This window comes from Drosophila erecta, unplaced genomic scaffold, assembly GCF_003286155.1.
Source record: "Drosophila erecta strain 14021-0224.00,06,07 unplaced genomic scaffold, DereRS2 tig00000092-arrow-pilon, whole genome shotgun sequence".
Lineage (NCBI taxonomy): Eukaryota > Metazoa > Arthropoda > Insecta > Diptera > Drosophilidae > Drosophila > Drosophila erecta.
The window spans coordinates 4045458-4066945 of NW_020825207.1; the positions used below are offsets into that span (position 1 = coordinate 4045458).

The following is a 21488-nucleotide window of genomic DNA, read 5'->3' on the forward strand; positions in this document are numbered from 1 at the left end:
TTTTATTTTAATTTTTATTTAACATTAATTTACATTTTATGGGATGGCTTGATATGTTAAGGTATTGTGAATTGATGCATTCTCTCCCTTTTATTTTGAATTTCAAATTTGTTTGCAGATAAAAATCTAAATAAAAATAGTCGCTATCCAAAATATTCTTTTTTTTATTTTATTTCAAAAATATGTTCAAAAAAATTGTATAGTAACTCGAAAAATTGAAAACCACTGTGGTGTCTCTTTACAAACCAAGAGCGAAACAAATTCGTTTGAGAGAGAGATATTGAGTAAGTGGAACAACAACGGAAATGAAAATGAATGGGACGAATGCACCACCGGAGAGTAGGAAATCCAAAAAGTAGGAGAGCGCAGAGCGCCAATTGGACTTTTGCTGGGGGTGGAATCTGCGCAGGTCAGCAGAAATGCGGAGCGGAAGAAATACAGGGTGTTCAGGATTATGTTCTCTCAGGATTAAGTTACGAAATATGGTAAATAAGGAAATTGATTGGCTGGTAAATGTTCGAAACATAAAATTTCCTAAGAGAAACGACGGGTTTATTTAACATAAATAGAGTCTGACTTTGAAATGGTATTGTTACAATTTAATATAATTGTTTATTAAACTAGATAACAGGCTAATATTTATCCCAGCAGACCGCCGCCTGCTAGGCCCGCTCCTCCAGCAGCACCGAATCCAGCGAATCCTCCTCCAAATTTCTTGTCGTACCGGGCGCGGTATCCACCGCCGAATCCCCTCGCCCTCACACGATAGCTTTCCTTGTAGCGCCCAAAACCAGCACCTCCACCGATGCCGCCACCAATGAATCCAGCTCCTCCGGCGAGACCAAGTGCTTGAGGCTGCTGTTGGATGAGGGGCACCTGTTGCACGACGGGAACCTGTTGGACAACGGGCACTTGTTGCACAACGGGAACCTGCTGGACGCCTCCGATGCCACCCACTCCGCCGATGGCTGCCACTCCTCCGACCGCACCGATTCCAGCTCCACCCAGGGAGTGGGCTTCACTCCGCCAAGCGCCTATTCCCAGCAGTAGCAAAAAATGCACTCGAAGATCGCACCTCATCTCGGCTGCGTGTCCAATAACGATGTGAGTTATCTTAACTAAAGTCAACTGGCTTTTAATGCCCAGGCCAGCGACCTTCAGACCAAAAACGATGATGATGATGAGGTGTGAACCACTAGCCAGTGGGCAAAACCATGAGTCCCCCAAAAAACATAGATGGGGCCTTAGAGCTATGGGGATTTTTTAACTCGGGCGCCCCAATCTGCCAATTGGAAGTGCAAACAGTGGCCACTAATTAATTTGCATAAATAAGCAGCCGGGAGTGGGGCAGACCAGACAGTTAACCCCATCATGTTGTGGCAAACGGTCTACCTGCTGGTCTTGGCGTGCGCCTTGGTCAGCGCCACACCGATCCTCTCCAGCAGCGACCAGCCGAGCATTAGAAGACCCCGGCACATTGGAGGATTTGGCGGTGGCGGCATCGTGGGTGGCGGCATCGTGGGAGGTGGCATCATCGGTGGCGGAGGAGTAGCTGCCCCCATAGTGGCGGCCCCTGCTATTCAAACAGTACCCCTTGTGTCCACTGTGCCCCTTATCACCACAGTGCCCGTCGTATCCAGCATTTCCACCGTCCAGACGATTCCCAGTTATGGATACGGATATGGCGGTGGCTATCCCGTTGGAGGAGGATTGGGCGGACTAGGTGGCGGATTGGGCGGAGGCGGCGGATTCGTTGGCGGCGCTGTGGGTTTTGCCAAATTCAAAGGCGGTTTCTTTGGCTAGTTCTTTCCGAATAAATCGCAGTGTTTGTGGAGACCCTTCTAGTGTAAACAATGAATAAAAAAAAGTGCTGCGCGATCGAGTTTCATTTTGCCGAGTGTTTGGAGTCGACAAATTCGATGAGCTTGCATATTCCGTACTTAACTGGTTGTTATTTCTGGAAGAGTCTCTCGCTGCTATTTGCTTCCATATATATGTCGGATATCGCGAGGCGAGACGAGGTGGGGCGTATGGGCTTTTTAAGTGGTAAACAACAAGCCATCAAGCGCTTACAGTGGGTCAAGTTGGCTGGCCTGAAGAGCGGTCTCCAGTAGTTGGTTATCGGATTGCTAATTGTGGTCTTCATAGACGGGTTGATACTTTTATTTGTATTTAAATATTGTCATTTGAAAGCACGGCTGTGGTGCTGACTTTGATTTTCTGAGATTTTTCATCATTGACTGACTTCGTATCTGAACGAGTTGGTAGTCCAAATATGGAACACAAGCTGTGATTATTACTACAGTTTACTGTCTGCCCATTATGATCTAAATCTAGATATTGTTCCACGGTTGCCCCACACTTCCGCATCATATATCATTTCATCTACACATTAAGATTGGGTCAACCCCAAGTATTTGTATAAGCGATTTGTTGGGGTTTTTTCCTCAAACCCACGATTATTCTCGCCGTCTTTGCCTGGCTGCGATTGAAATTAGACGAAAAATGTAAAAAAAAGACACTCAATGGCAATCAACAAATGCCAATGAACCTCCTTTGTTAATGACACCAGGTGCTGGGTGTTCTTGGCAAATGTGTGGCTATAAATTAAAGCCGATGTGGGCGATGAGTTTTAGTACTTGACGAGGTTGGCGCAGGAATACGACATCGAAATGGATCACAAGCGGATATTATTTTTGTTCGCCATTGCTGCTCTGCTCCTATGTAACATTGCAAGAGCCGATGAAAAGGAAACGGAAGTGGTGGCAGAGGAACCGAGCTCCACTCAGCTGTTGGCCGCCGGTGAAACCGACCAGGCTGATACTGGAGATGAGAACGTTAGGAAAGTGCGCCAGTATTTTGGACCACCACCGTTTGGACCACCGCCGTTTGGACGTCCGCCACCACCCTTCTTTGGCCCACCACCACCACCGTACTATGGCGGTGGCTTTGGCGGCGGATACGGCGGTGGTTTCCAGAGAACCCGCGTGATCACCCGCACCCGTTACCGCGGACGCGGTGGCTACTACGGCGGTGGATTCTACGGCTAATCGGCTAGCTTGGACTCGATTGTGCAGACTTTGTGATACTTCTATTGTGCTGCCCCTTGGAGGGCAATAAAACTGTTTGCCTTATGCAAGTCCATTCAATCGGTTTCTTTTATTAGGGCTTATTAATAACACTTTGTGTTTATGACGGGGAAAGCTGAGTTCGGTGGTGTTTATAAGGGGCCCACGAGGCTAAGCTCCAAAAATGTTCCGCTGGATGGTGCTGTGGATCACTGTGGGGCTGGTGGCAGCTCTGGATGTGCGGGAATTCGATCCACAGGTGGCACCGCCGCAAAGTTCAGGTGGGTTACTTACTTCCTCTCAAGAAAGGGTAAAAGAATGTTATATTTGGTGCTTAAAGGGTTTACCTAATTTCCTTTCCAGTTCCAAAACCCTTTCAGCTGTGGCGAAATTTCGCGAGTCAGCTGCGGCTTGTCTTCAGTCGCCTTCAGCCAAAAGCACCCACTCCGCCCACCGTTAGGACCAGGACGGGTATAACCACCAGTACTTCCGAGCCCGAACTGCAGTTCTATGGAGCTCTGAATCCCATATATCAAACAGGAAACTTTTAACTTAACTAAGGTTTATTACGAAATGCTTAGGCTATATTTTGGGTGAGTGCTGCTGCTTTAGCGGAACTTCTTGCCGAAGAGGCTCTTGAAGCTGCCGAGTCCACCGAAACCGCCGCCGAAGCCGTGTCCTCCGAATCCACCTCCAAAACCGTGTCCCAGACCACCGAATCCTCCCTTCAATCCGCCGAGTCCTCCGAAACCTCCAAGCTTGCCGCCAAGTCCTCCCAGTCCTCCTAGTCCTCTAACCACTCGCTCGCCCTCCAGTTCATCCACCTGAGGCTCCTGTTCCGCCTCCAATTCCAGCAGTGTCAGTGCTTCTCCATTCTCCAAGTCCACAGGAATGGCCAGAGAGCAGGAGATCACGGCGATCAGGGCGAGACTCAGGGCGAGGAACTTCATCTTAGTGCTTCGCGAAGGGATTCAAACAGATTAAAGGCAGCTGATTGATGGATGTTGGCTGGATTGGCACTTAATACCAAGTGCCATGACAACTAGGTTTATATACTTCTGGCTTGGGACTTGGGCTCGTGCGAAGAGTTGCTAATTCGCAGTGTCAACAAAGTGTGGACCCAGCAACGGCTGCGATCTGCGATCTGCGATCTTGACCAAATATACTCGTACTTTCATTCATCCAAAAGTATTGTTAGACTTTTGGGATTGGTTTTTGGTCAGTTTGGTCTTTGGGTAAGTGCGTGTGTGCACATGGCTGGGTTTGCTCAGGTCTTTAGCTTGGGCCTAACGATAGTTACATCATGTTTGCCATGGCGATTACCAGGTTGATGGTCTTGAAACGTAATCACGATGACCTTAGACACATTTTTTTTTGCCCAAGATACACTTGAATTAGCTTAGAACTTCTCATAATTATCAGATTAGCATTGACTATAATCAAAGCGAGTCAAGATTTTGCTCACACGCGACTTGATGGGTAGCTAGTTTGTGTCTTAAGTCTTTCGTTTATTTTGCTAATTACTAGATATGTGTACAGATTGCTTAGCACCTAAGTAGTCTATTGCCAGTATGCGTGACGCTCACGTGCTGCCAGTTTTTGTCTTCGTCTCAGATATCTCTTGTAGTATTTTGCATTGACGAAATGTTTGGGATGCACAGCTACTGGTTTCTGGTACCAGAGCTTGGAGGACTGGCGATGGCGATGTTTGCTCCTCGGTTCTCGGATGACATTGTAGCGGGTTTTCCTCACTTGATCCGGCACAAATGATCTCGACCAGGCTATGGGGTCCAGGCTGGCATCGTAGCCAGCTTCATTTGTGGGCCACCAGGGCTTCGCTTCGCAGATATCCATTAAAAGTAGCAGGATGGGTATAACAATTAGAATGCAATTCAACGCGGCGTAGTTCATGGTGCAATGGTTCACTGAAGACTGCCGCTCCTTGACCTTACAACGCGGGCTCTTATACCCAGCTGAATACACACCATTATCGGATTAGCCCCGGCATGTCAGGGGACCCAACTACCTGCGTAACTTATCAATGGCCCAGGTACTCAGATAAATGCGTTGCCCAGGCCAACAAATCACTGTGGATCGTAAATCAGAGCGGGAAATGGTGTCTTTATCTCTAGGGGAAAATCGATGGCTCTGCGGGTGCAAACCAGCATGTTCGTTTCACTTTCAAAAACTTGTCATCCTGGCTCCGTCTTGCTAAATTTGCCAAACTACCAACCTTGCACTTGACACCTGCTGCTCAATTAGCGTTTAAAAAGAGATTCCTCGGTGATATATTGCACGTTGTCTTGAAAAACGAGAGTTGATACATGACATACTTTTACAATTAACTAAAGTAAACGCAAATGAAAGTCTGTAAATCTGTTGTATAAATGTTCGTGTATTTATCGAAAATAAATAAAATAAATTAGCTTATGAGGTATGCAGTTTAAAGCTCATTTAAAAGCCTGGCGCATAGGCCTGCATGTTCACGCGCTCCAGAAAGCCGCCGGATGGTGGATACAATCCTTGCATGTTGACCTGCGGTGCTGGATACAGTGCCGGGTTGGCTCCGCCGAATCCCTGCGGGGCGGGATATAGAGCCGGGCTCACGCCACCGAATCCTTGAGGTGCTGGATAAATTCCGGAATTGCCGCCAGCCAATCCCTGAACGTTGGCCATATTGACAATATGGTTCACCGATTGGAAGTTGTCTACGGCAGGACTGGGCCCAAATCCATTGGGCAGCATGGGCAGGGGGTTTCCGTACATGGGTGCCGCGCCTGGATAGCCGAAGGAGCCAAAGGGATTGAAGCCAGGAACTGAACCAGCCAGATTGGGATCCGGATACGAAGGATAGTTGTTGGCAATGTTCGTCTGCAGACCGGGAACGCCACTCAGGCCTGGTGCCGGTGCAAGGCCAGGGTAGATCAGACCCGGATAGTTGGGATACCTCACCAGCTGGCCACCGACCGAGCTCAGGGCCATCTGGTTCATCGGCACGCCCATGGTCATGGACATGGGTTGAGCTGCGGTCGCTGGAGTCACGTTGGCCACCATCTTGACATCTGGATCCGTTGAGCCGGCCATCTTCAGCTGCCGCTCCCTACGCACATGCTGATCCTCGATATGTTGCTGTTCCACATCCAGTGGCTTGGCCTGCACCGTGCCCAGGAGGAGCAGGGAGAGCAGCAGGATGGCTTTCTTTGCAACAAACTCGGTCATTTCGGTGGCTATCGTTGAAGGCAACTGTTTGCTTCCGGCTCGATGAAATCCTCTTTTATGCCGAGGCCGATGGTGAAAACTTTCTTTTGCAATTATCCGCCTTGGTTTTTCGCTTAAAGTGATGCCTTTTTTATGTTTTTATGGCGGCAAAAGTCGAACACTGCGGCCCACTGAGCGCCCCGTCTTCGGTTTTGTAATCTCTTTATAAACAATTCACACTTTTAGCCTAATGCCCAAGGCAAATAAGGTGCGAAATGTCTCAGCACACGGAGTTCGCCTTGCAGAAAATCGCTGCTCACCAGATGAGTCGCCTATACGTGGGTATATCTTGTATCTTAAGGCGCAGCGGGGGCGTCTGAAGTCTGAAGTAGAAATCAAGCGTCTGGAATGCCTAAAAGTATGCTAATATATATTTATAAACTCCCAACTAGACCCGTACTCGAGTCCGTCTGTTTTTTAATTTTAAATTTAAATGTACCACCCAGTCGAATGTAATTAAAATAGTATCTTTTCTTTAAATGATAAATATATTTGCGTTGAATAAATAGTAGTAATGGTATTTGTACATCCTTACAAGCTAGACCTGTTCAGTTTCCCAACGTTGGGTGCGGGACATTTTGGTATCTATAGAATAAGTTACTGAATCTGGCAGATACGTATCTATTTGCCGAAGCTGTCGGTGTAGGCGGCGCGTCTGGCATCAGCACGAGCCTGGCGAACGGCCAAAGGATCGTTGGCCAGATAGTGGGGGGCATAGTCCTCCGAGTCGTAGGACCTGCGATTGGCGCCGCCGTATCCTTGTTTGCCGTAGACGGCGCTCTTGGGATAGCAGATGAAGTAGTCGCCCTGGTAGTAATCCGCACTGGCGCGCTTTTGGCGCACTGGTTCACCCGTAATATCCGTGGCCGAAACGAATCCTGGATCCTGTGCACTTCCAGCGATGGGTGCTGCCTGGTTCTGGCTTAAGCCAAAGATCAGGAAGATCACAACGATGGAGCTGATGCCGTTCATGCTTATCGGTTATATGTATATGGATGGGAGTTTGCAGTTGAGCTTGGCTGGGTATATCCAATGGTGCTGGAGTTCCTTTGGGTTCTGTGCCTGATCTGCCGTGCGCCTGTGGCTTTTATAGCCGCGAATCTTCGCCAGTACGCGCTAATTGTTATGACAGACCGAGTTGCCCAGTCAGTCAGCCAGCTCCCAGTGGTGTCAGTATGGGGGCACTAATTTGATCTGTTGCGCATCTTTTGATTTGATTAGCAGGAATGGCGCCGCACAACATTTCCGTCAATGTGGTCCAGCCTTTTGGCAACTCGTGTGACGTCATTTGGGGGCTAAGCCCCCGTGGGGGGAGTTCTTTTTTTACGTCTTGCGGTTTAGATATTTCGCGACTTTTGCTTTTTGTTGCGGTAGGCACCGTCGCAATGCCAATGATTCATTGGTGGAGTTTGCCCCCCAAAAGATCAAAGAAACTTAAATACATCAGCATTGGTCATCAATTAGGCAGATTTAGAATCAATCACGTATTTAGTCGTGCTGTTAACAATGGACTTCGCTGTATCTTTGGTTTTATTTATAGTTAGTCAATCTGTGACAGTTTGAACTTACTTAACACAATTATAAATATATCATGAAGTTAGGCAGTTTTGTGATGGTTTTGCCGTTGCTGGGTCTTTCGGAAATGATAAACCACAATATCACTGTACCACAATTAGTCAATAGCGTGATTGAACACTTTGCGTGTTTATTTCGGGAAATATTTGGAGTTATTTTTAAAGTGCCCGCAATTAATAATAAATTCAAGTCATGGGATACATATACCGATTTGAAGTACTACAAAATATTTTTCCCATATTGCATACAACAATGCCAATTTGTTGTCGGAAATTGCTTTGTGGGGGAGGCGCTAATTAAGTGCACTAATGAAAACTTAGAAATAAACATGAATCATGTGGACAACGTGCCCGTTTCCAAGGAAGCAAATTCCACAATCGAGAGTGCAAAATATTTACATGCATCAATTAGAAGTCGTGAGTCACAAGTTCGTCGTCAGTCACAGCAACCTGGAGTTCAACTCCTCTGGTGAAATGTTGTGCCAGGAGCTTGGAGGTAATTTTCCATTAAGATATCGATCGCAAGGCTGGTCGGGGGTGCATCAAAGCAAAACCGCAAAAACCCTGTCTCAGCCCCACATATCTGGAAATTAATCGAACTAGCTTTTTATTGACTCGTCAATTAGTGTGCTGTTCAAAAACAGGTTACATTATCCCAGATTTGGCGACTCCTTTAAGTTGTGCAAGCATTTCGCAAAAATTATCAAATCCAGCCACCAAGTTTGAAGCAAAAACCACCACATTTGTGCTCCAGATGTGCTATTTTTAATTAAATGGCTTAGAACTAGCGGAATCTTACTATTGGAAGATTTTTCATTTGTGGAAAAAGTAGTATTTCGATCGTGTTTGAAACGATTTCATTGATTAGCGTTTCTGGACCGGTTCCATTTGATAACGTTGTATTTGCGACCAAGTGCGTAAGCAATCTGACACGCCCTTTACGCCGAAAGTCCCTCGATTCCCACCCATTGCCAAAGTTCTATGTTTTTGTTTTCGTTTCGATTTTTCTATTTATATTTGTCCCAATTACAGTGAGTAACTATTTTCCCCAACTGGAACTGGCTGAAGCTGACGCCGAGGCCGAAGCACTGCCTCCACCTCCACCAAAACCACCTCTGGGATAGCCGCCATAGCCGCCGTAGCCACCGTAGCCACCGCGGCGGAAGCCACCGCCTCCTCCACAGCAGAATCCTCCACGGCCATAGCCACCGCCAAAGCCTCCGAAGCCAAAGTGACGAGCGATCCTATCTCCAGTGCCATCATCGATTCCCGGCTGCGCCTCAGCATCTTCCAGGGTGACCTTTTGCTCCTCCAGAGGATGGGCGCTGATCATGGCCAGAATGGCCGCGAGCACGAGTGCAATCACTAGGTACTGCTTCATATTGGACGATCAAACACTTTCTGCAATCAAATCACCATGGGTGCCAACTTTTATATAGGCAAATAAACCGGGGATCTCCCAGTGGAGAAGCAAGTGTTCTAAAGCGCATCCCAGCTATCCAAGTATCATTAGTTACACCCGAAGGGCAATTATCATATGACGCTGATGATTTCACCGAAACTTGAGGTCAATGGAAATCCCAGACGCGTCGAAAACTTCTTCCAGAACTTACAAAAAACTATGAAAAATTCGTCAATTACACTGTCTATAAAAGCGTGTGAATTATTTGCTTCTTCCCATTATTGTAATAAGGAAATTTCCACCTTTAGGTTTCAGTTTAACTATGGAAATATATCTCCCAAAATGGAAATTGGTGTATAGAACCAGGCGAATAACAATGAATATTTTTAGGCAGCTTTCTTTCTGTGTGCAACTGCACCATCACATTTGAGACCAGCCCCCAGGATGGGGATTTACTTCTCCCACGGTCGAATGCAGACCAGTCAACACATTTTAAGTGACCAGTGAACCAAGATTGATTTTGCGCAGTTCATTAACTGCATGCTATCAGAGGATTGGATTCACTACACTGTCTGAACTTGTGGGGAACTAGGGGAACTACATTGAATTCTAAGGCGCAAGTATCTAAAAGTTTCTGGGAGAATCGCAAACACGTTTGCCGAACGGCATTCGAGTCATTCCAAAAGTAAGCGAACAACGATTATCTACAGATGAGCGGGCAAAAAAAGCGAAATAAACGTAACAGATTTTAGCACAACAAATCGTATATCACCATCATAAACTGGTTGGGCGTAAGAAGCATGCTAAAAAGGCACTCCCTCTTAAATTGGAAAATATTATTGCAGTCTAACTCGGCAATGGCAATAAATATTGTAGTTAAAAGTTCCGGCTATGCCGTGTACTCTTATGTTAATTATAATTTCCATATCTCTCGCAGTTCCTAAGTCCAGTCGTTATATGGTATACGATGAATAGAGCCAGACTGATCTTTGTTTGAAAACAAAAAGAGCTGTTTTTCATTAGCACCGAACCTTGGAAAAGCAATATAGTTAATTCCTATAATATATTGTTTTGAACAATCTTTTTACTGCTCCAGACCTCTAATATGATGGTCTATTAATAAATCAACACTAATGAAACATAGCTGTACAACAATGACTTAATTACATTTTGTTGTATATCTTGGTAAACTCTATCTTTACCTATTTGTAAAAATATGAGGCTGGCAAAAATACTTATATAAAAGCACGCGTGCTTTAAGTGCCTCGGATGATTGACTAACTGGCAGATGTCTAGCCAGACTTAATTCAATTAAAAAGTCAAAGATTTCCATGTCTGGCGAAACTCTGATCAATTAGTGCAAATATAATAATTCGAGACATTCCCAAAGCATCTGGAAACAGAAAATGGGAAGACTTCGCTCTTATACGCCGCGTATAAGATGATTCACAATTATAGTTGAATGCACCTACTCAGACGGCGAATAGATTTCAAGTTCGCTAATTAACTTAACTATTGACAATCTTTATTATTATAGCCTGCGAGCATAGAAGAAACGCCCCCGGCTGTTGGCTCTTTCAATGTGAATGAAACAACAGGCCAAAAAAAGAAGAAAAAACGCGCGGAAGTGAGCCATCGCGTTAACGGTGTGAAACAGATTGCTGACTTATTTGGCCAACTTTCGGCAAGGTCAATGTCGGGTGTGCTCGTCTGCGGACTGGGCCAAAACGAAATGATCTCGAACTGGGCGTGAAAGCAGCACGGCGCCAACCAGTTGATGACGTTCTGGCCAAGATTAGCGAAGTTCCGCTCGGCCTGCGATCATTACTTGCAGGTGCCGAAGGTCTTCTGGTATATTTTTTGGCAAACTTATTTGGAAATCCATCCAAGAACGCTGTGGTATAAAATATTATTGGGTTTTTCAGTCGCCACCCAGTTGTTAATCTGCCCCAGACTGTTACGGTTACGAAATGTATCTACGCGCGCGTTTGGCTCTGCTGAGCCTGCTCGTCCTCATGGTTTCTGGCCAGAAGAGTAAGGCCCGCAAGGAACGGCCCCAGGGCAGGACCTTGGGTCTATTGACGCCCCTCTTACTGGGTGGTGGCGGGCCGCTCTTCGATGTTCCCCTGCCAGCAGGACCACCCATCCGACCAGGTGGTGGTTCATCTGCTGCTGCCGGAGGCGGCACACAATCGGACTCCTACTACGGCGGCGGTTATCCAGGCTACGGCTACAGACCCAACTACGGATACGGATATCCCAATTATGGCACTAATTATTTCTACGGATACCCGGGCTTTGGCTATGGCTATGGCCAGAACAACTATAGGCCCAGCTACAACAACTATGCTGGTTACCAGCGACCGCAGCCGTCTTATGGATACCGACCCACCTACAGCTCCATTGGAACTGGCGCATCCGGCGGCTATCCCTCGTACAGCGGCTCGGCTGGCATCTCCAGCGCTCCCATAACCTCGGGAGCAGGAGCAGTATCTGGAGGTGGCAGCCCACAGCTGTCCACCGCTCAGCAAGCCCAGTTGGCCGGTATTTTGGGTCAGGCGCTTGGCAATAGTCTGCGCCCACTGCTCGCCAATGGGGGCGGGGCAGCTGGAGCGACGGGAGCGACAGGAGCGGCGGTGAATCCACAAGCCCTCAGCGGTCTACTCAGTCTTCTGGGCTAGGCCTAAAGTGTGTCAGTATTAACTAACAGATAGAAACATTATTGATAAATCCAATTCATCATTGTAGCGAACTTAGCATCACAACTACATTCAAAAAACCTTCATTGTTTTGTTTATATTTTTGTCTAGTTAATATAATTTCTTTATGCATTTTCCTTTATTAAATACATTTTATTCCTTGTTAAAATAGAACCTCTGTTGTGTTGCCATGAACAGCAAACTTTATTTTGGTCTTCATTCGACTGCTCATGCCTTGCCAATCCGCATGTAAATTGTGTTAACTGATTTTATCGCTGGGTGTTAACCACATATAGTGGGGTCATGGCCTTACAACTTCTCGTCAGCAAGTTGCGAATACGTAATAATTAGAGGCGCAGGAACTGCACTTTTGAGGTATAAAAGGCAGTTTGGCTCGCAGTTCACTTTGAAGTGTGCAACATGGTCAGTGTGCAGCTCATCTTCTTCTTGCTGGTTGTGGCAACTGTCTTAGGATGCGCTTGGACGAATCCTGTGGACGAGGATCCTGCAGCAACACTAGAGGATGTGGCTGATTTGGGTGGCCAGGAAGCAAAGGAGGGCGATAGGACAGCTCGCTGGCTAGGCGGAGGTTGGGGAGGCGGCTGGAATGGAGGCTGGAACGGAGGCTGGAATGGAGGCTGGAACAGAGGATGGAGTATTGCGTACAGACCCTGGAGAAGCAGCTATAGTAATGCCTGGTGGTAGCAGTCCCAAACAGTAGCTTCCCAAAACTTAATGCCAACTTTGAAATAAAGTGATACAATAGTATAATCAAGTTATGTTAAAGTTCTCTGAAAGCTCTTGAGCTCAAAATGATGCCTATTAAGTTGACAAAGAAACCACAGCTTTAAAGAGCTTCCAATAGCCAATTTAAAAACCAGAAAATTATTCAATTAAATTGTTTGCGCTGCGACATTTTATGGTATCAAATAAATTTGTCAAACGTAAACAAGAACATTTAAAAATGTAAACAAGAAACAGGAATGCTGGTCGATTCTTTGGGTCGCTGGATCCAATAAAAGGCCACAGCCTTGGTTCCAAAAATGACAGTTGCACATAGCAAAGATCCAAGCACAATCGAAGCAATCTATCCAAGAAATCACCTAGCCGAAGTATCTCCAAGATGCGTCTTATCCTTCTGTCCATCGCTGGCCTTCTGTGCCTGGCCTATGCCTTCGCTCTGAACGATAATGGAGCATCTAATCTGGAGGACCTGGCCAATCTGGGAGCAGGCCATGCCGAAAGCGGAGTGCGAGAGGCTCGTGGTTATGGTCATGGGAACTACGGACACGGCAGTTACGGACATGGTCATGGCGGTGGCGGTGGTCATGGACATGGCCATTACGGTGGCGGTGGTTATGATGACCCGATGTATTTAAAGCAAAAATCATTAAAATAATGTTTGCGATTGGATGTCTTTAATAAAAATGAGGAAATCGTAATCTGAAACAAATCGGAACTTCTTGTTCGAAGAATTAGATTATGGAAAGACTTATTAAGCTTATTCACCTTCAGCCCACATTGCTATCTTTAAATCTGTGAAATGAAAAGAAATTGAAATAGCAGACTAGATGAATTTCAAATAACTGGTTAAAAACCATAGAAATTGTAGACTTTTTAGAATGACAAGCGCCTTTTCTACACAGAGACTGAGTTAGGAGAGCTTTATTTTTGAAAAAGCTCAAGCACGTCTTATATTAATTTTGTGGATTTTAAGTTCACAAGTTAGATATATCCATACAAATTAGTAGGCGTGAATTTTGTTGGCCCGAACAAATTAAGGCAAATTAGTTAAATGTTTATATTTTGTTTTGAAAAGTAGGGGATATTTTGATGAAACCTGTATGAGAATTCAAGTTCAACGGCTTGCACTCGTAAATCCCTAGTTGTTTACTTTTTAGACTATAGATAGTGAGAAGTTGATCTTGACATTCATTAAACAATTGATAGCTTGTTTCCATATTAATCCTTTTGAATAAGTACTTAGTTAAATGGGATTATGGGATTAATGAGCAGCAGATTAGTATATCATGTTATATGTGCATACCCACTGCTTTTAGCGAAGGAGGGTATACCAGGCTCTTTTAGAGGTATGTAACAGGTAGAAGGAAGCGTTTCCGATTTTATAAAGTGGTCATTTTTTTTAAATTCTATTATATAGGTCAACTAATTCGTTGCTTAAATTTCTCCCTAGCTAAGTAACGGGTATCTGATAGCCAAGAAAATCGACCGTCTAGTCAAAGATTTGTTGATTATTACTTGTAAATGGAAAAGTTTCTGTTGCGCATACTTGGCTTTGCTTGTTAAGTTTTATGGACACTCTAAATGGCATTTAGCTGCCGATGCAGTTCAGTAAAAACCCATAAAATAAAACAGGTCCCAATTGTTGACGGTCCACTAATCCTAATCGAATGATCTATGTGTGAAACCACTTACGAGCAGCATCCCGACAACTTTCGCAAATGAGACATTAAAATTTGGAATGAATCAGTAATGACAGGCAAAAAGTTACAAAAAAAAAAGCCAAGGTACACAGAATAACAAAGAGTGTAAAATTTGTGTGGTGAAATATAACGATACAAACCAGAACCCGGTCAAAAAGCCCCTAAACAATCGCACCTAGCGGCCAGCTATACGAGTATAGTACATACACAGTATAGTATTGTATAGTATAGTATAGAATACTACGGCAAGAGGTGGTGATGGAGCTATGGAGGGGGTTGTGGAAAGACCCGACTCATCGATGCGTATGAGAACAGGAACGCCGAGTGGCGAGATCTTCGCATATAAGACCTGCGATTGAGACGAACAAATCATCAGTTGCACTCGAGCCTGTACCAGCAACCCATTGAATCAAGCAGAAAGCAAGATGCGTCTAACACTTCTGGCCCTCATCGGTGTCCTGTGCCTGGCCTGTGCCTACGCCTTGGATGATGCCGAGACCAACGATCAGGTGGTGGGACTCCTGGACGTCGCCGATCAGGGAGCGAACCATGCCAACGATGGAGCCCGAGAGGCGCGCCAGTGGGGAGGATACGGAGGATGGGGTGGTCGCGGCGGATACGGAGGATGGGGTGGCCGTGGAGGATACGGAGGCGGCTGGGGCGGTCGCGGAGGTGGCTGGGGCGGTCGTGGAGGTGGCTGGGGCGGTCGCGGAGGTGGCTGGTATGGCCGCTAGAACGGCAGACATCGCTGACCACGCCTCCGGGCCATTCCGACCACTTGCCAAGTCTGAGGATCCCCTTTACTGACGTCATGGCATGAATAAAGAACTTTGGAGCATTTAAAATTCGATTTTTAATTGGTATGGCTAACTTAATGGATAATCATCTCCAGACGTCGGATGGAATTAAAGGTAATCAGATGTACTGGGCGCTTTGTAATGACTTCCCAATGATTTGCTATCCATTAAACCACTTAACACTTAACTTAACCCCTATATCTTTAATGAATAATGCATCGAAATGTTGGATCAATCTGTAATGAGAGCTGCCAAAATAACAGAAAAAGTGAGTGACCTTTGCCACCATCGTTCATCGGATCGAACTTGTGGATGTGGATCCACTTGCCCAGTCAGAAGGACGCCCTGCCATGGATTTGAAGGTGTTATTAGGAGCAGTGAAGCACTTAAGCTTGATTTTCGATTCGGGTTCTTGAAAAGCTGTGAAAGATGGTCGAGATCTTGACATTAGAACGGATGGGCGGACATGGCTGGATCGATAAATATAAGTCCGCCACAACTTAAGCTTTCAATATTTCTGTACTGACAGGCGACACAATGGCTAAAAAAGGTACTGCTATACGAAATTAGAATAGTAATATATATCGCTGTAAGAAAAAACGCCGCCTAAAACTACGATAAACAATCATATTTACCGTAGAGAAGCTACGAGTGTAAGATATTTCCGTATAAGTGCTGCCGTCCAGTCGAGAAAGCCATCAGTTGCACTTGAGTTTCAACCAGCAATCTATCCAATCGAAGGAAAAGCGAGATGCGTCCCACACTCCAGGTGCTCATCAGTGTCCTGTGCCTGCTCTACACGTTCGCCTGGGATCATAGGGACTACAATTATCCCGGAATCGAGTTTGTGGAGTACGCCGATGAGGGCGCTAATTGTCATAGCGATGAATCTCCAGACTGGGATTTCTTTGAGTTTTGGCGGCGATTGTTCAGCCGTTAGTGTTCCGACATCGCTGACCACGCCTCCGGTCAAATGAATCACTTGGCGAGACAGGTGACCTCGGATGTCGAGGCGTGAATAAAGAGCATTAAAATTTAAACACTGTATGCTCATTTGGTATGCCTGAAGAGGTGTCAAACGGAGGTATTATTATTATTTAGGCGTGCTGTTATACCCTCGCAAGGAGTTATTCCACGAGCAGGAAATTTGCAATATCCATAAGAAATCTCTGTACTTACAAGGATTAATGCTAGCAAGGACATTTTCAATTGGTGTTACTTTCTTGGGGAGTCTTGAATACCCTTTCCCAGGACATCGGGCTTATTTGATTATGCAGCAGCGTAATGATGTAAAGGGTATTCAAGAGCTGTGCTGGCCCACCCGCATGTCACTCACTCCTGGTCAATGGAAAGGCTTAAAACCCCTGTGCCGAGCCCACTGGCCTTAGTGCGAGGCCAAGTTGACCACTGCCGACATGGACAGTTTCCTGCAAGTGCAAAAGAGCACCATCGCCCTGCTGGGATTCGATCTCTTCAGCGATGACCGAGAGATGTGGAAGCGCCCCTACAGAGCCATCAACGTGTTTGGCATAGCTGCCATTTTCCCCTTTATCCTGGCAGCCGTGCTCCACAACTGGATGAACATAATGCAGCTGGCCGATGCCATGGTGGCACTACTGATCACCATACTGGGCCTATTCAAGTTCAGCATGATACTGCACCTGCGTCGCGATTTCAAGCGCCTGATTGACAAATTTCGCCTCCTCATGTCGAATGGTTAGCAACAACTGACCAAGCCCAGAATGTGTAACTTTCAAACTGTCATTTTCAAGAGGCGGACCAGGGCAAGGAGTACGCAGAGATCCTGGACGCGGCCAACGGGCAGGATCAACGCATGTGCACTCTGTTTAGGACCTGTTTCCTCCTCGCCTGGGCCCTGAATAGTGTGCTGCCCTTCGTGAGAATGGGTTTCAGCTACTGGCAGACAGGTCATGTCGAGCCGGAGTTGCCTTTTCCCTGCCTGTACGTGCAAATGATATAGCAACCTTGATCATTTAGTAGGGTTTTGTGCCTACAGTTTTCCCTGGGACATTCACATCATCCGCAATTATGCGTTGAGCTTTGTCTGGAGCGCCTTCGCCTCGACAGGTGTGGTCTTACCTGCCGTCAGCTTGGACACCATATTCTGCTCGTTCACCAGCAACCTGTGCGCCTTCTTCAAGATCGCCCAGTACAAGGTGGTGCGATTTAGGGGCAGATCTCTCAAGGAGTCGCAGGCCACATTGAACCAAGTGTTTGCCCTGTACCAGACCAGCCTGGAGATGTGCAACGATCTGAATCAGTGCTACCAGCCGATCATCTGCGCCCAGTTCTTCATCTCATCCCTGCAGCTCTGCATGCTGGGCTACCTGTTCTCCATTACTTTTGCCCAAACAGAGGGCGTCTACTATGCCTCATTCATAGCCACCATCATCATACAGGCCTATATCTACTGCTACTGCGGCGAGAATCTGAAGACGGAGAGTGCCCTTTTCGAGTGGGCCATCTACGACAGTCCCTGGCACGAGAGCTTGGGTGCTGGTGGCGCCTCCACCTCGATCTGCCGCTCTTTGCTGATCAGCATGATGCGGGCCCATCGAGGGTTTCGCATCACCGGTTACTTCTTCGAGGCCAACATGGAGGCCTTCTCATCGGTGGGTGCCTGGTTCCAAGGAAGCTTCTAGCTACTACCACTTTCCATTTTCAGATTGTGCGCACGGCGATGTCCTACATAACAATGCTGAGATCCTTCTCCTAAATGGCTCAACAAGGCTTTGGATTGATTTTTGTGCAATTTTTGTTTTATTGCTGAGCTGCGTTGCCGTACGACACTTAACAATCGATCTTACGTCATTTACAAGGGTTGATCTCACACAAAGTTCGTTAAGCACTAAGTAGAATGTAGAATGTAGATTGTAGAGTGTAGAATGTGAGTTGGCTGTAGAAATGCACAGATGACGCACGAAGGGAGTGAGATTTCTCAGGGGCGGGATAGAAAATGAAGATGATTCTGGGTGGGATGATGCTGCTCTCTCTCTCCTGTCTGTTTCTGGTTCACTTTCGGCCAGCTTGGCACGTAATGATTGCCAACTTGAGCATAACGTTGAAGAATTGAAACGCGTTTCTACAGCGAAGCGCATTACTTGAAGAATCTGCCGGGAGCGCCGGCGGCGCGAACTGGAGGCGGAGTGGGTATGTGGGCACCTTCGGCGCGGTATCCGTTCTCATCGGCAATGTAGTTGATGGTGTAGACCACGCCATCGGGTCCGGTGTACGAGTAGGAGCCCTGCATCACCTGTAGTGCCGGGAGACAAAGAGTTTCAGCCGCGCCACAAAGTAGGCTACGATTTGGTGCATGCTGCACCGAAAAGCGCACTAACCTGAGCTTCGATTTGACTGCCCGGGTTCTTCAGGTAGCCAGTCTCATCCGCACGGATGCCGTTGCTTGTCTCGTAGCTGCAAGTTTAAAGATACAAGTTAATTCTCATTAGAAATCATGTGGCATAAGCTGACAAAGTAGGGGTAGTAAGTTGCAACTGGAGCAGGCTATGAAAAGAAAAGACTCACAGAAGTAGGTGCAATGTGTTTTTAGATTATGTATAAATTATATTATATGCCCTGAAGAATATGTTGGAGATATATAGGGTTTTAAAATGATATCCATATAATTTTCATTTATGAAAATTTCAGTTGAAGATTCTTGATTTTCTCGATTCCAAAAGCTTCTCGCACATCAAGCGAACCTATTCTTTCAGATTAGATGCTAAATATGATCCTCAATGAAATGGTTTCACAAGAATTTGGTTGTACTTATTTAAAGTCCTTGAAAGTATCTGATAGTCCTATCTATTTAGTCCAGGGAGCCCACTTACTTGTACTGATAGGAGCCATCGGGATTCTGGTCGAAACTCTGCTTGAGAATGACCGCGTTCGCGTCGAAGGAGTTGCCGCGGGGCGGGGGAAGTCCGCGTTGTGGCTGGGCCTGAATGAAACTGAGGCAGCAGAGGGCCAAGACGAGGGCTGCGGAGGAGGCGTGGCTGAGCGGCATGACCTTTAGTGGGCGAGAGAGAAGAGGGAAACGCGCGGCGGTACGTTGGTTAAATAGAGTCATAACTAAGTGCTGCAGATGAGGTGCGGTGTTTTAAGTTTGGTGTTTGGTGTTTGGCGTATAGTTTTCGGTGCTTGGTGCTCGATTGAGATGCCGCCGGCGTTGTCTTTGAATGTCAAACTCGTTGCTTGGCAATTAGTATTTGATATACTCCGATTGGCTTTTGCGATTTGAAAGTGCTGCGAAATTTTGATGGCAATGCAGGCGGAGATCGTGGGAAAAAATATCCGGACTTGGCTTTGAACTTTTGCAACTAAGTTTGGGGTATCCTCTATGCAGGATCAGCTCCACTTGTCCCTGCACTCGTTCGAAATTTTTCGCCTGTGTGTGATCCTGTCTTTCAAGGACCCCACCAGCGCAAACGGAACGCAAACTCACTTCGGATTCGCGACTTGTTAGCGGTTACTGCGCTGGGAGGCTCGTCTAAAGTGCTTTGACTTGGCTGCAGTTGCCACAAACGTTTTTATACCGAAATCGCACTCACTGCAGCTCAAAGCAGAGCAGCGGCAGAAGCAGCATCCGCAGCCAGATGCAGTGCAGCAGCCCAGATCTGGCGGCTGGAAGGGCAGGAGGTGCCGACGACCGGGTGGAGCGGGCGGACCGGGCCGAGCGGGAATCGAAACAAACAGTGTTTGTCTACCTGACAGCAACAGCAACAGCAACAGAATCGGAAGAGCTGCCGTCGCTGCCAGTGCACCACGTAGCGTATGCGCAACGAGTTTCAAATGCAAATGGGCGTTGCGCATACGCCGCGTATGCAGCTTACAGCAAACGGGGCTCACAGTTCTGCGCGGTGTAATTTATGGGAATTAGCAATGCGAACTTCATTTGATTAGTGCCCCCGCTGGATGCTCGACTGGGTGCAAGAATTCGTTAAGTCAAATATTAATTAAAAGATTACAGATGTTGCAATTCGATTTGATGAATTGGCCATTTGGGCATTTGGCCACATGCCTGCCAATGAGTCGCGATAGAATCTCTGCCGACTGGCATTTGAATGGGCCGCGGGTTGGGGCGTGGCCAGCTTGTCCATTTCAATGCATCGTTAAAGTGCATTATTTGTCTTTGTTTACGCGGTTCGCCCTATGTGGACCGGGTGAGCCTGCCCTTTTAGGCCAATTTCGCTGACCAGGTCGAGCAAGGCAACAGGCAAAAGGCACCACTCCCAGCTGCACCAGTAACTCGCTCCCATTTGGCACATTTTCGCCGGCCGGCTAAGGCTACTTTTGTGGTTCGGCTTAAACTTTAAACTTTGCCAGCGTGTAGGAAATGTCAGTTGCAATTCATAAAAATTACAGCAATAACTGCTGCCAAAAATGCAGCCAGCTCGGCGTTGGCAGATGATCACGAGCATGATGAACATCGCCCGAGATTTTTGGCCAACTCCCGCTGCCCGTTTGGTTTTCCCTTTCGTTTGTTTTCCATGTTACTTGGCCAATTTCGCGGTTGCCCGCGTTTTGCTTTTGGCCTTCGAGCTGCTTTTCAAAATTGCAGTTATTCGCCGAGAGGAAGAGTTGTTTTGCCGCTGGCTTATTGCCTTCTTCACATTTGACATACAATTTGGCTTACTCACTGCTAGACGATGTTTTTTGTTTTGTTTTTCTTTTGCACACACTCAGGATGGCCGAGTAGTTTCCCGTGTGATGACTGATGACTGATGGATCGCGTGCGATGCGAATCCGAAACCGATACATGCACTTGTTTTAAGCGCACCTCAAATGTATCTTAATTTATGCCCCTTTGTCTGCTGGAGCGTGTGTAGCACTATGCTGCTATGCTAATCGAGTGCAGTTTCCTAAACATTGGCAATCAATCAGCTTGCCTAGGTATTTCGGGCACTTAAGGTGATGGATTGACTGCCAGCCAATGCGAAACAAGTTTATGACGTGTTTCGGACACGAAGATCAACCTGTCTTGGCGGGTTTTTTATTTTTTGCGATTACTGGAATATTCGGATTGCCGGCCAAAATCGAACTCATTACAGTGCCCCATCATCATGGGCTTTATCACTTGACCTCTGGTTTTTTTTGGTGACTTACGTTTCAGCCAACTTGGCTGAATCACAAATATGCAAATGGTGTCGTTAAGATGTGAGTATTTTATTAAGTCACATTCTGCGCGCTTCCATAGAATTTCTTTTGTTTTTTCCGTTTTTTCCG

General features: G+C 46.5%; 16 protein-coding genes across 16 annotated transcripts; 9 read left to right on the plus strand and 7 right to left on the minus strand.

Annotated features, from left to right (window-relative positions):
* Positions 1 to 577: 577 nt before the first annotated feature.
* Positions 578 to 1139, minus strand: LOC6547244 (glycine-rich protein 5). Its single transcript, XM_001976094.3, has one exon. It carries the CDS (start codon positions 1078 to 1080, stop codon positions 640 to 642), a length of 441 nt encoding a protein of 146 aa, XP_001976130.1. The 5' UTR covers positions 1081 to 1139; the 3' UTR covers positions 578 to 639.
* Positions 1140 to 1350: 211 nt separating this feature from the next.
* On the plus strand, positions 1351 to 1939 carry LOC6547154 (ctenidin-3). Its single transcript, XM_001976093.3, has one exon. It carries the CDS (start codon positions 1372 to 1374, stop codon positions 1801 to 1803), a length of 432 nt encoding a protein of 143 aa, XP_001976129.1. The 5' UTR covers positions 1351 to 1371; the 3' UTR covers positions 1804 to 1939.
* A 701-nt stretch (positions 1940 to 2640) lies between these two features.
* LOC6547153 (metacaspase-1) lies at positions 2641 to 3149 on the plus strand. Its single transcript, XM_001976092.3, has one exon. The coding sequence runs from the start codon at positions 2673 to 2675 to the stop codon at positions 3048 to 3050; it is 378 nt and encodes a 125-aa protein (XP_001976128.1). The 5' UTR covers positions 2641 to 2672; the 3' UTR covers positions 3051 to 3149.
* Positions 3150 to 3198: 49 nt separating this feature from the next.
* On the plus strand, positions 3199 to 3619 carry LOC113564338. The gene is made up of 2 exons (XM_026981032.1): positions 3199 to 3349; positions 3432 to 3619. The coding sequence occupies exons 1-2, from the start codon at positions 3253 to 3255 to the stop codon at positions 3617 to 3619; spliced, it is 285 nt and encodes a 94-aa protein (XP_026836833.1). The 5' UTR covers positions 3199 to 3252.
* LOC6547151 (glycine-rich RNA-binding protein 2) lies at positions 3614 to 4109 on the minus strand. The gene has a single exon (XM_001976090.3). The coding sequence runs from the start codon at positions 4016 to 4018 to the stop codon at positions 3677 to 3679; it is 342 nt and encodes a 113-aa protein (XP_001976126.1). The 5' UTR covers positions 4019 to 4109; the 3' UTR covers positions 3614 to 3676.
* A 443-nt stretch (positions 4110 to 4552) lies between these two features.
* On the minus strand, positions 4553 to 5040 carry LOC6547150. Its single transcript, XM_001976089.3, has one exon. The coding sequence runs from the start codon at positions 4977 to 4979 to the stop codon at positions 4629 to 4631; it is 351 nt and encodes a 116-aa protein (XP_001976125.1). The 5' UTR covers positions 4980 to 5040; the 3' UTR covers positions 4553 to 4628.
* A 410-nt stretch (positions 5041 to 5450) lies between these two features.
* Positions 5451 to 6395, minus strand: LOC6547149 (postacrosomal sheath WW domain-binding protein). Its single transcript, XM_001976088.3, has one exon. The coding sequence runs from the start codon at positions 6285 to 6287 to the stop codon at positions 5523 to 5525; it is 765 nt and encodes a 254-aa protein (XP_001976124.1). The 5' UTR covers positions 6288 to 6395; the 3' UTR covers positions 5451 to 5522.
* A 400-nt stretch (positions 6396 to 6795) lies between these two features.
* LOC6547148 lies at positions 6796 to 7388 on the minus strand. Its single transcript, XM_001976087.3, has one exon. It carries the CDS (start codon positions 7296 to 7298, stop codon positions 6948 to 6950), a length of 351 nt encoding a protein of 116 aa, XP_001976123.1. The 5' UTR covers positions 7299 to 7388; the 3' UTR covers positions 6796 to 6947.
* A 1502-nt stretch (positions 7389 to 8890) lies between these two features.
* Positions 8891 to 9318, minus strand: LOC6547147 (glycine-rich protein 2). The gene has a single exon (XM_001976086.2). The coding sequence runs from the start codon at positions 9279 to 9281 to the stop codon at positions 8940 to 8942; it is 342 nt and encodes a 113-aa protein (XP_001976122.1). The 5' UTR covers positions 9282 to 9318; the 3' UTR covers positions 8891 to 8939.
* Positions 9319 to 11231: 1913 nt separating this feature from the next.
* LOC6547146 (probable peroxisomal membrane protein PEX13) lies at positions 11232 to 11983 on the plus strand. The gene has a single exon (XM_001976085.3). It carries the CDS (start codon positions 11273 to 11275, stop codon positions 11981 to 11983), a length of 711 nt encoding a protein of 236 aa, XP_001976121.1. The 5' UTR covers positions 11232 to 11272.
* A 385-nt stretch (positions 11984 to 12368) lies between these two features.
* On the plus strand, positions 12369 to 12765 carry LOC6547145 (DNA helicase MCM8). Its single transcript, XM_001976084.2, has one exon. The coding sequence runs from the start codon at positions 12422 to 12424 to the stop codon at positions 12704 to 12706; it is 285 nt and encodes a 94-aa protein (XP_001976120.1). The 5' UTR covers positions 12369 to 12421; the 3' UTR covers positions 12707 to 12765.
* A 219-nt stretch (positions 12766 to 12984) lies between these two features.
* Positions 12985 to 13428, plus strand: LOC6547143 (holotricin-3). The gene is made up of 2 exons (XM_026980163.1): positions 12985 to 12990; positions 13062 to 13428. Exons 1-2 carry the CDS (start codon positions 12985 to 12987, stop codon positions 13398 to 13400), a joined length of 345 nt encoding a protein of 114 aa, XP_026835964.1. The 3' UTR covers positions 13401 to 13428.
* Positions 13429 to 14819: 1391 nt separating this feature from the next.
* Positions 14820 to 15251, plus strand: LOC6547142 (neuropeptide-like protein 32). Its single transcript, XM_001976081.3, has one exon. The coding sequence runs from the start codon at positions 14871 to 14873 to the stop codon at positions 15177 to 15179; it is 309 nt and encodes a 102-aa protein (XP_001976117.1). The 5' UTR covers positions 14820 to 14870; the 3' UTR covers positions 15180 to 15251.
* Positions 15252 to 15993: 742 nt separating this feature from the next.
* On the plus strand, positions 15994 to 16182 carry LOC6547141. Its single transcript, XM_001976080.3, has one exon. The coding sequence runs from the start codon at positions 15994 to 15996 to the stop codon at positions 16180 to 16182; it is 189 nt and encodes a 62-aa protein (XP_001976116.1).
* Positions 16183 to 16642: 460 nt separating this feature from the next.
* LOC6547140 (odorant receptor 47a) lies at positions 16643 to 18185 on the plus strand. Its single transcript, XM_001976079.3, has 4 exons — positions 16643 to 16958; positions 17015 to 17204; positions 17260 to 17875; positions 17929 to 18185. Exons 1-4 carry the CDS (start codon positions 16658 to 16660, stop codon positions 17977 to 17979), a joined length of 1158 nt encoding a protein of 385 aa, XP_001976115.1. The 5' UTR covers positions 16643 to 16657; the 3' UTR covers positions 17980 to 18185.
* LOC6547139 (cuticle protein CP14.6) lies at positions 18004 to 19773 on the minus strand. Its single transcript, XM_001976078.3, has 4 exons — positions 19708 to 19773; positions 19094 to 19272; positions 18602 to 18677; positions 18004 to 18516 (listed from the first exon to the last, which is right to left on the minus strand). The coding sequence occupies exons 2-4, from the start codon at positions 19267 to 19269 to the stop codon at positions 18361 to 18363; spliced, it is 408 nt and encodes a 135-aa protein (XP_001976114.1). The 5' UTR covers positions 19270 to 19272; positions 19708 to 19773; the 3' UTR covers positions 18004 to 18360.
* Positions 19774 to 21488: the final 1715 nt, after the last annotated feature.

Coding starts and splice junctions, on each gene's coding strand:
- LOC6547146 (XM_001976085.3), top strand. CDS start 11,273: ATGTATCTACGCGCGCGTTTGGCTCTGCTGAGCCTGCTCGTCCTCATG.
- LOC6547139 (XM_001976078.3), bottom strand. CDS start 19,269: ATGCCGCTCAGCCACGCCTCCTCCGCAGCCCTCGTCTTGGCCCTCTGC. Junction 18,678..19,093: donor GATGGCTCCTATCAGTACAA/GTAAGTGGGCTC, acceptor TTAAACTTGCAG/CTACGAGACAAGCAACGGCA. Junction 18,517..18,601: donor GCAGTCAAATCGAAGCTCAG/GTTAGTGCGCTT, acceptor CCGGCACTACAG/GTGATGCAGGGCTCCTACTC.
- LOC113564338 (XM_026981032.1), top strand. CDS start 3,253: ATGTTCCGCTGGATGGTGCTGTGGATCACTGTGGGGCTGGTGGCAGCT. Junction 3,350..3,431: donor GGCACCGCCGCAAAGTTCAG/GTGGGTTACTTA, acceptor TTTCCTTTCCAG/TTCCAAAACCCTTTCAGCTG.
- LOC6547149 (XM_001976088.3), bottom strand. CDS start 6,287: ATGACCGAGTTTGTTGCAAAGAAAGCCATCCTGCTGCTCTCCCTGCTC.
- LOC6547145 (XM_001976084.2), top strand. CDS start 12,422: ATGGTCAGTGTGCAGCTCATCTTCTTCTTGCTGGTTGTGGCAACTGTC.
- LOC6547150 (XM_001976089.3), bottom strand. CDS start 4,979: ATGAACTACGCCGCGTTGAATTGCATTCTAATTGTTATACCCATCCTG.
- LOC6547148 (XM_001976087.3), bottom strand. CDS start 7,298: ATGAACGGCATCAGCTCCATCGTTGTGATCTTCCTGATCTTTGGCTTA.
- LOC6547153 (XM_001976092.3), top strand. CDS start 2,673: ATGGATCACAAGCGGATATTATTTTTGTTCGCCATTGCTGCTCTGCTC.
- LOC6547147 (XM_001976086.2), bottom strand. CDS start 9,281: ATGAAGCAGTACCTAGTGATTGCACTCGTGCTCGCGGCCATTCTGGCC.
- LOC6547142 (XM_001976081.3), top strand. CDS start 14,871: ATGCGTCTAACACTTCTGGCCCTCATCGGTGTCCTGTGCCTGGCCTGT.
- LOC6547244 (XM_001976094.3), bottom strand. CDS start 1,080: ATGAGGTGCGATCTTCGAGTGCATTTTTTGCTACTGCTGGGAATAGGC.
- LOC6547154 (XM_001976093.3), top strand. CDS start 1,372: ATGTTGTGGCAAACGGTCTACCTGCTGGTCTTGGCGTGCGCCTTGGTC.
- LOC6547151 (XM_001976090.3), bottom strand. CDS start 4,018: ATGAAGTTCCTCGCCCTGAGTCTCGCCCTGATCGCCGTGATCTCCTGC.
- LOC6547140 (XM_001976079.3), top strand. CDS start 16,658: ATGGACAGTTTCCTGCAAGTGCAAAAGAGCACCATCGCCCTGCTGGGA. Junction 16,959..17,014: donor TCGCCTCCTCATGTCGAATG/GTTAGCAACAAC, acceptor GTCATTTTCAAG/AGGCGGACCAGGGCAAGGAG. Junction 17,205..17,259: donor GAGTTGCCTTTTCCCTGCCT/GTACGTGCAAAT, acceptor TTGTGCCTACAG/TTTTCCCTGGGACATTCACA.
- LOC6547141 (XM_001976080.3), top strand. CDS start 15,994: ATGCGTCCCACACTCCAGGTGCTCATCAGTGTCCTGTGCCTGCTCTAC.